This window comes from Tachysurus fulvidraco, chromosome 8, assembly GCF_022655615.1.
Source record: "Tachysurus fulvidraco isolate hzauxx_2018 chromosome 8, HZAU_PFXX_2.0, whole genome shotgun sequence".
Taxonomy (NCBI): Eukaryota; Metazoa; Chordata; class Actinopteri; order Siluriformes; family Bagridae; genus Tachysurus; species Tachysurus fulvidraco.
Genome location: NC_062525.1, coordinates 25,930,975 through 25,943,474, shown reverse-complemented (window position 1 = coordinate 25,943,474; position 12,500 = coordinate 25,930,975). Strand labels below are relative to the sequence as shown.

Sequence of the window (12,500 nt, the reverse complement as noted above, 5' to 3'; positions counted from 1 at the left end):
GAAGTCTGTTGGGGAAATGCTTACTTAAAAATCAAGCTGGATATCTCCTCCGAATCCGTGCCCGTCATCCCGACGATCGTGAACTTACTTAATGACACCAGCGTTCCTTCACTTTCTTGTGTGGAAAAGAAAAGAAAAAAAAAGGTGACAAATCTGAGACGATGTGGATCTGGAGCGAGAAATGTCGAGTCCTCGTGACTCTTCCTGAGGAGTTATTGCCACAAATGAGCTTTTGTAACAAAAAGGCAGCCGGCAGCGTAATTAGTCCAAATCGCAAAGGAGGACACTAAAAATATCAGCACAACCTCAAATGTCAAACCTGAGACATAATCCATCCAACAGGCGGCCCTGAATTCATCTAGGAGGCTCTGCTGGAAGATCAAAACAACCAGCAGCTTCATTATTAAAGTATCCTGAAGAAAAATGGGAGCTGATGGCTCATGCTGGACGCTTGTCAGAGTTATTCTGCCTGACGTGACGCTCCTTTCTGTTTGGACGCTTCCGGCCACAGGAGGCCGTTCTCTGCTCCGCTGCTCGCTTGACAGACAATCGTGATGTCACTCCTAGCTTGGGGTTTAATGACAAATTAAGGCGGCTGTTTAAGTAACGAATATGTGTGTGTGTGTGTGTGTGTGTGTGTGTGTGTGTGTGTGTGTGTGTGTGTGTGTGTGTAAGGAATCTTGACTCTTTTAATAAAATGCTTGGTAGCACTTGCAGCTGTCAGGACGTACAAGTCCTCTTAGGCCTCGAGCTGCATTAGGAGAAAAGAACAGCAATTTGGTTTCAGCTTGACGAGCTGCATTACAAACGGGACGTTCTAAAGACGACTCGCACCATTTCTCTGTCAGAAGGATAGATTTCTGAATGTGTGTCACATCACAGGTCCAAACAGAGGAGGTCTGCGCTAACGGAGGAGCCCAAAGTCACATTAAAGACTTGATTAAAAATGTCACAGAAATGAAACTGAGATCATCATCATCATCATCATCATCATCATCATCACTCTGCTCAGTGGTGTAGAACATCTCAGCTGTGTTACAGCGTATAACATAATATGTAACTGATAAAAACTCTGAGAACAGATTTACAGGAAGTAATATTTAAACCACTTCAGCGACATTCTGAATAACGTCTAAATGTCGTAAACGTCTTAGAGCTACAAATCATTTCACCGTCACGCAACTAAAGTTTACACGACGAAAGATGAACGTGAGACTCAGGGCAGGTGATGGGAGAAAACATCATAACACACTCCGTAAAGACATTTCTGCAAATGAGAAAATAAAACACGACTGAAACATGATAGAAGTTTAAAGATTCAAATCTCTACAAAATGTTTTAAAGGATTAAAGTAGTACAAAATTTTAACATCTAATCAGCTGCCTTCAGTCAAAAGGTTATTCAAAAGCACCTGTAGATTCTTCATAGAGCTGATGGAGAGATTACATCATCATAGCGGTGTTATTGTTATCATGCAGCTGACAGCAATATTATAATCATCACACTGTGGATTCTGATATTATATTCCTCATAATGCTGATATTTATATAATATGGTCATGTGACTGATGTTGATATTATATTGTCGTAGAGCTGATGAGTGTTATATTGTGCAGCCTGAAGTGAAGCTCCATCAGAATGTTCTGTATGGTAAAGTGAGCGGCGTGTAGAGCAGTGTGTAGAGCGGCGTGTGTAGAGCGGCGTGTAGAGCGACGTGTAGAGCGGCGTGTGTAGAGCGGCGTGTGTAGAGCAGTGTGTAGAGCGGCGTGTAGTGCGGCGTGTAGAGCGGCGTGTAGAGCGGCGTGTAGAGCGGCGTGTGTAGAGCAGTGTGTAGAGCGGCGTGTAGTGCGGCGTGTAGAGCGGCGTGTAGAGCGGCGTGTAGAGCGGCGTAGTGCGGCGTGTAGAGCGGCGTGTAGAGCGGCGTAGTGCGGCGTGTAGAGCGGCGTGTAGAGCGGCGTGTAGTGCGGCGTGTAGTGCGGCGTGTAGTGCGGCGTGTAGAGCGGCGTGTAGTGCGGCGTGTAGAGCGGCGTGTAGAGCGGCGTGTAGAGCGGCGTGTAGAGCGGCGTGTGTAGAGCGGCGTGTGTAGAGCGGCGTGTGTAGAGCGGCGTGTAGAGCGGCGTGTGTAGAGCGGCGTGTGTAGAGCGGCGTGTGTAGAGCGGCGTGTAGAGCGGCGTGTGTAGAGCGGCGTGTGTAGAGCGGCGTGTAGAGCGGCGTGTGTAGAGCGGCGTGTAGAGCGGCGTGTGTAGAGCGGCGTGTAGAGCGGCGTGTAGAGCGGCGTGTAGAGCGGCGTGTGGTGCGGCGTGTGTAGAGCGGCGTGTAGAGCGGCGTGTGTAGAGCGGCGTGTAGAGCGGCATGTGTAGAGCACAGTGAACATGTGAGCAAACAGCAAGCTGTAAAACCCATTTAAACTAATAATATTGACCACAGAGTCCACACATATACACACACTCGCACATGCACACACACTTGCACACACACTCGCACACACACACACACACACTCGCACACACACACACTCGCACACACACACACACTCGCGCACATACACACACACACACACACACACACACACACACACACACACACTCGCACACACACACACACACTCGCACACACACACACACACACTCGCACACACACACACACACACACTTGCACACACACACACACACACACACACACACACACACACACACTTGCACACACACTTGCACACACACTCGCGCACACACACACACACTTGCGCGCACACACACACACTTGCACACACTCGTGCACACACATATACACACAAGCAGTGTCAGTAAGCAGTGGTGTGTATTTTTATGACCTGGGTGTTATTCATTACCAGATTCAGAGAAATGCTGTAACTTCACTGGACTATTATGCAAATTTCGCTCTGGGGGGAAACAATTTCAGATTTTTTAAATAAAGGATGAAGGGAGGTTTCGCCCTCAGCCTGACGAGGCCAGGAGTGCAATGGAAAAAAAAACAAGTATAACTTTGGATTGAAAAATAGGCAGCCGTTCGCTTCGGTCTTGAATTCTTAATATGACACATGGATGAGGCATATGGGCTATTAAAAAATGCATGACCTTTAGTAATTCAATCCAGATTGTGAAATGGGTGGAAAAAAAACAGACCTGAATCATCAAACCTAATGTAGAAAACAGCAGAGAGGAACAAAAACTCATCCATGCAGACAGACAGAGGGGTCGAGATGAAGGGAGCGATAAAAAGGACAAAAAACCTGAAATGTACAGGGTGTTTTTCTCCTGGTTAATGCAAACGAAGAGAGTTAAAAGCATTCGTCAGAGCTAATTGTACGCTTTGCGTACGGAAAAACAGTAATCATTTTACATACTGTTTACTTAACTGCTCATACGATCCTTCTCGAGTGTATTAAGTGATTAGTGTGGATGGAGCCTGCCGGAGCTTGTCCATGCTTTCAGCTCCAGCACCAAAATGGATCTGACTGCAACATCTGGATGGCATTAATTACCTGCATTAAATCTAGCAAGCCAAGTACAGCCAGAGGAGAGACAGAACGAGAACACATGAAAAAGAAACAGAGAGAGAGAGAGAGAGAGAGAGAGAGAGAGAGAGAGAGAGAGAGAGAGAGAGAGAGAGAGAGAGAGAGAGAGAGAGATCTCCAATGGAATTTGGGAAAATTCCCTGCTGCACTACTTAAACGCAATACTTTTTGTTCCGAGCAAACACCAGAATTTAATTTCCAATGAAGACTCGTGGAACGACAAAGAATTTCATATCCAAGATAAATAGAACCAGGGTGGGGGGGAGGGGTGGGAGGAGGTGTCAAATTCTCTGGAAAGACTTAATGCTGAATCAAATTTGAGAGAAAGCTTTGTTTATGTAAGCGGCAAAGCTCGAGAACCGGATCTGATTGCAAAAGGAACTGGGTAATGGGCGATTCTTACTTCATTTCGTATTTTTTTTCTCCCTCCCTTCTTTGATGAAACAGAGCAGGGGATGAAGCGGGGGGGGAGAGGGGGGGGGCTGTGTGATGTTTCTCAATATTCTGACGGAAAAAAAAACCCACTTTCTTCCATATGCGCCCAGGATAATAAATCTTTTTCCCTGCATCTAATTATTCAAATGTTCCGTAAGCCACACGGTCGAGAGGAGACGCCAGTGCCCACTTCCTTTAAGGCCCGAGACCAGTCGCTGTACTTCTCTCTGTCTGCTACTTTAAAAAGCCATGCAAAATATCATAAGTATTAATATTCTCTTCAACAAGCACACAGATGTCCTGCTTTTCTCCGGAATATGGTATCAATCAAACGCCGTTCGCCCGATGCCTATTAAAATCTTCTCCAACAGACACTTGGCCACATGGATGTGAAATTAAGAAACACACACACACACACACACACACACACACACACACACACACACACACACACACACACACACACACACACACACACACACACGTCTTACAATCCTTGTGAGGACTTCCACTGACAATTATTAACGCAGTTACATCTACATAAAAATCGAACCATAACTTTAACCTCAGTAACCAACCCGTTTACCTTTTCCCCTTAAAAAACGAAACTGTCTGCGATTCGTATTCCCGCGATGACATTTGGCTCCGATCAGGATAGAAAAACATGCACACGCACAAACACACACACAAACACACACACTTTATATCTAAGGCTTTTTTTTCATGAGAGGAAAATAAATGACCCATTTTTTATTGCCGTGTATGCGGTAAACACGTTCTCTAAATGAGGCAGAGGACGAAATCCAAACTGCGAACCCACGAGCAAACACTGGCCTGCAATCTGATTTACTTACTTAAGTACAACTGATTAACACGTCTGAACAATGACTGGGACACAAGAGGGTCCATGATAATGAACAACAATGGGTTACTTTGTGAGTCTCTTCACCAAACAACAGGCCATCATTAATTCCCATCCTCATTGCTATGCACCAATCATACTCTAATCACATACACTACATTCCTGTCACACCTCGTATAATAAAAAAACATTCGACTAAAGCCTGGTTACAAGTAGATAAAGATTCAGCATGTTTAAAGATAACAGGCATCTCATCATCTAGCACAAAACACGTCCTAATAACTAGAGAACATTAATGTCTTCATCCTCTGTGACGTGCCACTGGGAAAAAAATGAAATAAATGAATCTCTCTTCACTCCATAATGCAGCTTTTATGCCTGTGCTTCACACTGCAATCATTAAGCATATGCCCACATAATAATACTGACTTCCTAAAAATAAATGTCCTTAGAGACAGGAAATGAATCAGGAGAGGGGGAATAACAGCACGGCCATTACAGAGATTCTGTGTAAAAAAAAAAAACACTCTTCAATAGTCTGCCCATTAACATTAGGTATCTAAAGAGACACTTCAATCCTCTCTCTTTTCCCTGCACTCCGCTTGTCAGAGACGGCGTCCTTCATGCAAGAGGAACGCTCCTTTTATCTGGATGTGTTATTCCTAAACAGGGTGGTGGTGTCTCTCTATCACCGGGAGGCTTGGAGCACTTCGTCTCAGCCGGAGAGGAATGTGGCAGCCGTAATTGTTTGAGCTGTCATCGGGAGTCATGTGACCCACCGGGGTCAGGGTTAGACCCTGCTGAGGAGCGTCAACCAAATTGGCCTCTGTTTGCCTACAGGGCGTCTTCGCCCCGCTGACACGTCCCTGCACAATATAATGCATTGTAATCACAACAAAATGCGGTTGCATGGGTTCTAATTACATTCCTAATATGTGTGAGGAGAAAATTCTTCACCCGACTCAGATCTGGTGCCCAATCACATACGGGTAAGACCTTTAAGTCAATTAAGCGGCCTTTGTTTCCTTCAGGGAGAGACCACGAGAGAGAGAGAGAGAGAGAGAGAGAGAGAGAGAGAGAGAGAGAGAGAGAGAGAGAGAGAGAGAGAGAGAGATTGACATGTAGCCAGAAGAGCAGGCAAGGCAAACCCTGTGGACATTTCCATTAAAAGACGGAGCAGATGAAGCTGCAATTGGCAGGAGGCTTCAGATCAACTTACTAAAAATATGTGTGAGCAACACACGAGTGAGCTCCACCATTCCTGCCACATTTTCCTGAAACAGACCCCTCCATGCTAGCTGCTGCTCTCTAATGTGCTGGAACCTTCTCAAAACCATCAGACAGCCCACTCAAAAGCCAAGACTCTGGAAGCCATGTTACTTTCTCTGTAAAGTTAATGTTTAGGCTAAACGCCGGAGATTTTCCACCAAGTAACCTTCATAACTGGGCATAAAAAATACTCCATGTTTTCATTTCTTCCGTGTCCCCTATGATTATTCTCATCTCTCTCTCTCTCTCTCGCTCTTTCTCTCGCTCTCTCTCGCTCTCTCTCTCTCGGTCTCTCTCCCTGATTTGCTTCAGAACAAATGAAATGAAATCCTTTACCTAAGCGATGACTTCACACACACACATGAGTTTAGAGCTTAATAAATATCGCACCGTAATTGAACTACAATAGCTTGACACAATGCCGCTCGGTTTACAGCTCGGCCTACAGAAAGGCCTTTTTATCTAAACACCGTCAGGTTCCACAACAATCTGAACGCTCGCTTACCAAAATCATGTACAAGAGATAAAGCATTAAGTACATTGTGAGCCGTTTAGGCAAAGCCGCCGTCGCCGCTCTCGGTTATTACATAAACAACCCTTGAGCGAGTAAAGAAAGCTGCTCGTCACCCGGCAGTGGATCTTTTCACACAGTCACACAATAGAAAGCAGATTCTGTTTGTAGTTATCACGGTGTAGTGGTGTAGTTATCACGGTGTAGTTATCACTGTGTAGTTATCACGGTGTAGTGGTGTAGTTATCATGGTGTAGTTATCACGGTGTAGTGGTGTAGTTATCATGGTGTAGTTATCACGGTGTAGTTATCACGGTGTAGTTATCACGGTGTAGTTGTCATGGTGTAGTTAACACGGTGTAGTTGTCACAGTGTAATTATCACAGGGTAGTTGTCATGGTGTAGTTATCACTGTGAAGTTGTCATGGTGTAGTTATCATGGTGAAGTTATCACTGTGTAGTTATCACGGTGTAGTTGTCATGGTGTAGTTATCACGGACAGTGTGAGAGACAGGAAGTGATATTTGTCATATTGTTGATGTTCAGAATGAATTTTTCTTCCTCCTCTGATGTACAAACAAAACCATACACAATCAGTCACACACAACAAGGCGAAACATATACATACACACAACATACACACAACATACACACAACATATACATACACACAACATACACAACATATACATACACACAACATACACACAACATATACATACACACAACATACACACAACATACACACAACATATACATACACACAACATACACACAACATATACATACACACAACATACACAACATATACATACACACAACATATACATAACATACACACAACATACACACAACATATAGATACACACAACATATACACAACATAAGCACAACATATACATACACACAACATACACAACATATACATACACACAACATACACAACATATACATACACACAACATACACACAACATATACATACACACAACATACACAACATATACATACACACAACATACACACAACATATACACACAACATATAGATACACACAACATATACAACATATACATACACACAACGTACACACAACATATACACAACATAAGCACAACATATACACAACATATACATACACACAACATATACACAACATACACCCAACATTATAAACTGACTAATGAACGACACAGTGCTTTTTATACGTTTATAAGCGTTCACAATCCCAGCGAGCTCCTTTTATCACTTGCATTCTAGCAGCTATAAACAGCCATCGTCTCTCATCAAGCTTTATTTCTCTCCCTTTTAACACTAATAGGACAAAAACAAGCGTCTCTTGTCCTGAAAACTCGCCTGTTCTGGACAACCTTCAGCACGGCACTAGAGAGACCTGTAACACGTGTTAAATAAACGTCTCCTCCCAAAAATCTTCACCGATGACATGTTTGTTAAACAGCAAGACGTTTCCTTAATCTGGTTATTATTAGCCTTAGATTATGTGGAGCGTCTGCAACACGAGTCCCTGTGAATGAGTCGTTACTATAGAAACAATAACACATCCGTTAGCCGGTGCTCTTGTCACAGCTGCTGTTATAGAATATGAATCAACACCTTTAGAATTGAGCGCGGTGCTAAAACCAACATCACGCTGTAGTAGTAGATGTGCATTAATGCTAAGTGTTGACGTCTGACTCCACTGGTTAACGTTACAGTGTTTTTTCTTGCTACTACACGTTCTAACGAGTCGCTGTTACTCAGTAATACGTCTCTTACGAGTAAACGCGATATTAACAAGTCTGGCCTGTCATGTAAAAGTGTCTGGAGAACCACATCAAGCCACAAACGAGAGCTAGAACGATCCTTTATGGTGCCAGCGGCTGCGTCAGTATTAAAAGCGGTGCTGACTGCAGACGACAAAACAACACCGTGCCATCAAACCGAGAGGAAGACAAACGTCACCTTCTTCTTCATCGCTGTGGCAGTGACTGACAGATCTTAAAGCCTGACTCTGACCTTGGGGGAAAAAGATCGCTTCTCCATCACTGGGAAAGGCCGTCTCTCATTCATCTACCGTTCTCTTGTTTTAGCTGAGGCTGGAAGGCTGGAAGTCTCTAAGGCATGAAGGCATGAAGGCATGAAGGCTTGAAGGCATGAACACATGAAGGCATGAAGGCATGAAGGCTTGAAGGCTTGAACACATGAACACATGAAGGCATGAACACATGAAGGCATGAAGGCATGAAGGCATGAAGGCATGAAGGCTTGAAGGCTTGAACACATGAACACATGAAGGCATGAACACATGAAGGCATGAAGGCATGAAGGCATGAAGGCATGAAGGCATGAAGGCTTGAAGGCTTGAACACATGAACACATGAAGGCATGAACACATGAAGGCATGAACACATGAAGGCATGAAGGCTTGCCAGGCGACAAACCAACTGTGCATCTCTGCTTTAATTACAACCTGTGTGATGACACTAGCTACGAGTCATTTGTGCCCGCTGCTGTGCCAGAGTCGGTGCCCGCTGCCTCAACAAACTCTCTCTTTAACAGCCATCATGTGATTAAGATCAAACAGAGAAGTGATGGTCTGATGTGTCAACGTTTATTCATCAGAAGCTCATGTAGGTGCTTACTTTCATTCACTATCCACTCATCTGTCTACGCATCTGTTTAGCTACACATCCATCAATCCATCCATCCACCTTTTCCTATCTATCCATCCTAATCTATACATCAATCTAGCTGTTTATCCATCAGTCCATGCATTCGTTTTCCATTCTATTTATGCTTCATTCATCCCTGCATATATGCATGCCTCCAACCATCCAACCAACCATCCATGCATCCATAGATGCATCCATCCATTCATCATTATACTAATTCATTCATTTAATGCACTCCATCTATTCATGTGGCAAAAATCAAAACAGCCATCCATCTATGCAGTCCTTCATCCATCATCCAACCATCTGTCTCACCAGCACTGTGTCTTCTCTCAGCCATGTTTCTACAACCATCAATTCATTCATCATCTATTCCTAACCTATTAACCCATGCCTCCAGTTATCACTCAGATCCAGATCCAAGCAACCCACCATCAATCATCCATCCATCCATCCATCCATCCATCCATCCATCCATCCATCCATCCATCCATCCATCCATCCATTTTACATGCCTTAGTGCTGATTTGATTGGTCATCTCAGAGCCATACATCTATTTTATTCTCTGTATACATTCATCTTTTCAGCTATCTGTCTTCCATCCATCCATTTATTCATAATCTGTCCATCAATCTGTCCATCAATCAGACGATTGTATCCCTTGATCATTCAGCACTGTTCACGATTCCTCAGAGACCACTTGAGACCTTGCCAACTCTGCCCTCCTCCACTGCTAAGTTCACCAGCCAATGTTTATTTGTATTTGAGATACAAGCGATCTTGTCAATTCCCAATCGGAAAGAAGTTTCAAACCAACCGTCTTAGCGTGAAGGCTGCTTACCGAATTCGTCGCAGATGCTGTCATTCTCCAGCAGTGTGGGGTGCTCGAACGTGTCCCTGCAGTAGAGAATCTGAGTGTTGCTTGTGAGCGTAGCGATGCCCCCCAGAGCTAGTACCACCTGGTCCGTCAGTAGCGAGGCGGGCCTCTCGCGGAGCCGTGCGATGATGGAGCGGTAGCGACAGTACTGTGGATAGCTTAGCACCAGGACCCTCTTATCCTCGCCATCGTCACCTGTGGGCACACAGACAAACGGAGGATGGTGAGAAATGTACTATCTGTTGCTGAGTAGGTCGACAGGCCAAAGAAACACACTGCAGTTACACTAAAGCGAGTGATATTGTTGTGTTGTTTCTTACAACTGGGGGGTGAATTAAGTGCAAACTGCTAAGTCAGCTTGCACCAGTGCAAAAAGGTCATTGCTGATTCTCGCCTTCTTCTCCTACGGTCTCAATATATCTTACTAGACCTGGGGTATTTCTAAAGCCGGAGGAGGCAGAACCTGTTTGCTCATACCTTCTCTAGCAAGATGGTGAAGAGTGAAGGTCTTTCTGCGTTGAAGCACAGACATGAGAGAAAGAACATTTTCCAAGTCAAACTGTTGTTTTAACACGACAGCCGTCTGTTAGGATCGGCAATAAAAAGTAGACTGCTGGCAGGATGCCACATCATTCAGTCCTGAAAAATCAGAGCTCTAGGCAAGATAATGTACAGTATAGCTCCTTCTTCCGTCATGAGTTCCCTCAGATGTCAAAAACTTAACCTTAAAGAAAAGAGAAGAAACAATCACACCCCTGGGAAAGCCGAGCTCGGAGTACGGGCTCTTATAATATGGCACTAAAAACTCAGATGTTTGCAGCTTACAATAGACTGGAGTGCTTCAGACATCTCAGCAGCTTACGAGGAGCTGCCAAGGAGCTGCCAAGGAGCTGTAAAACACAATCCACTGGACTAAAGTGAGTTTACATCTGTCACCGTGGTCAAAAGACGCATTTCCTGAGAACTATTTGGAATCCTGAAAAACAGGCCGTTGTAAAGAGGACAGTTTGTGAAAGGGTTATGAGTTCATTCAAAAAAAATACTGGAGCTTTGTCAAAAAGAAAAAGAAAAATACTTTATGGGTTTTTTATATGGTTTGTTGATGGACAACTTTTGTGCTTTGGAGCTCCTGGCCAGAGGAACCTGGGTCACTTTAAACGAGCTCGAAAAGCTCTGGACAAAAAGAGCGACGTGACGCTCTTTGATTTACTCCGTTAATCTTTTTATAGGACTTTTATTGCATGTCTTCAAGCCACTTGAGTTAGATGCAGAAATGTGGTGCACAGATTCTGTGTGTGTTGAGGGGCATCGTCCCGTTCGCTCAGCACCGTATCTCAGTACACAGACTGTCCCTTTAAACCAATCAGAACAGTTTTACACCAGAATAAGAATTCATTTATTACTTTCACTTTTCCTTTTGCGCTCGTCTACGTGTGGATTCTACTTGCTTTCACATCTACAGTAGGATGTGGCGTGTGTCTTGTGGTATTTCAGTGTCGCTTCCTTACAGACGAACGCGACATGATTTTTTCTGTGTAAAACCCACATGTACAGTGGATCGAATGTAAAAGTCAACTTGTCAGGATATTTCTGACGTGTGCTGTAGAGGATGTTGCTTTTAATCTCCGAGATGTTCATACGGTACTCAGGCGAGCGTGTTAACAATGCCACTGCTTCTGCGTGTGTGTGTGTGTGTGTGTGTGTGTGTGTGTGTCTCAGCTATGTACCGTTCCGTTCATAATACGGTCTCCATATTGTGAGTTAATCACTTGGCAGCCTGCATACATTCTCCTTATTAGATTCTGCCTCGGGCCAGAGACGATGGTGGGAAAAAAGAGAAACCAAAAAAAAAAGAAGAAGAAAAACCTACGATAGTTTCACTCATAAAATCAAACCTTTCTAAAGAAATTCATTCTTATCTCTTTGGTATTTAATTGGGAAGGACTGCACTATCATTACAGGGCACTGGAAATTGCATTATGTAATTTTCCTTAAATAGGTTCCACAAGAGGTCCTTGTCACTAGGACAGAGCAGAAGCCGCCGATTGGTCACAAAATCAACCGCTCGGATCTGTCTAAGCCTCGCACATCTTATCACAACCCTGGAAAGGGACTCTGTTTCTTTAAATATGGCAATGTTCTCCTCATTTACAGCACAAGTGCTCCACAAAATGTCAAACGGGCCTCAATGGGAATATATTTACATAACGCCTCTCTACTCGACGCCCTGCCAAAGAGGGCCAATTAAAGCGAAAATACAGGATGTATGTGGTAAAGTACGTCTGAATGCTAATAATCATTAGTTATTTAATCTTATAAAATTTTAGAAGGTAGGCCTGGG

The 12,500-nt window shown here is 44.0% G+C and overlaps 1 protein-coding gene across 2 annotated transcripts in view; it reads right to left on the bottom strand.

Annotated features, from left to right (window-relative positions):
* The window catches only part of arid5b (AT-rich interaction domain 5B), an 88,124-nt gene that overhangs the window by 47,113 nt on the left and 28,511 nt on the right, over window positions 1–12,500 (bottom strand). Inside the window, exons 1-2 of one of the 2 annotated variants that reach the window (XM_027157167.2) lie at window positions 10,637–10,706; window positions 10,124–10,354 (exon numbers count right to left, since the gene is read on the bottom strand). In XM_027157167.2, the coding sequence (XP_027012968.1) occupies window positions 10,124–10,354; window positions 10,637–10,691 (286 nt within the window). In that variant the 5' untranslated portion in view covers window positions 10,692–10,706. Of the gene's footprint in view, window positions 1–10,123; window positions 10,355–10,636; window positions 10,707–12,500 lie in introns of those variants that run through there. The other variant, XM_027157166.2, reaches the window with a different exon arrangement.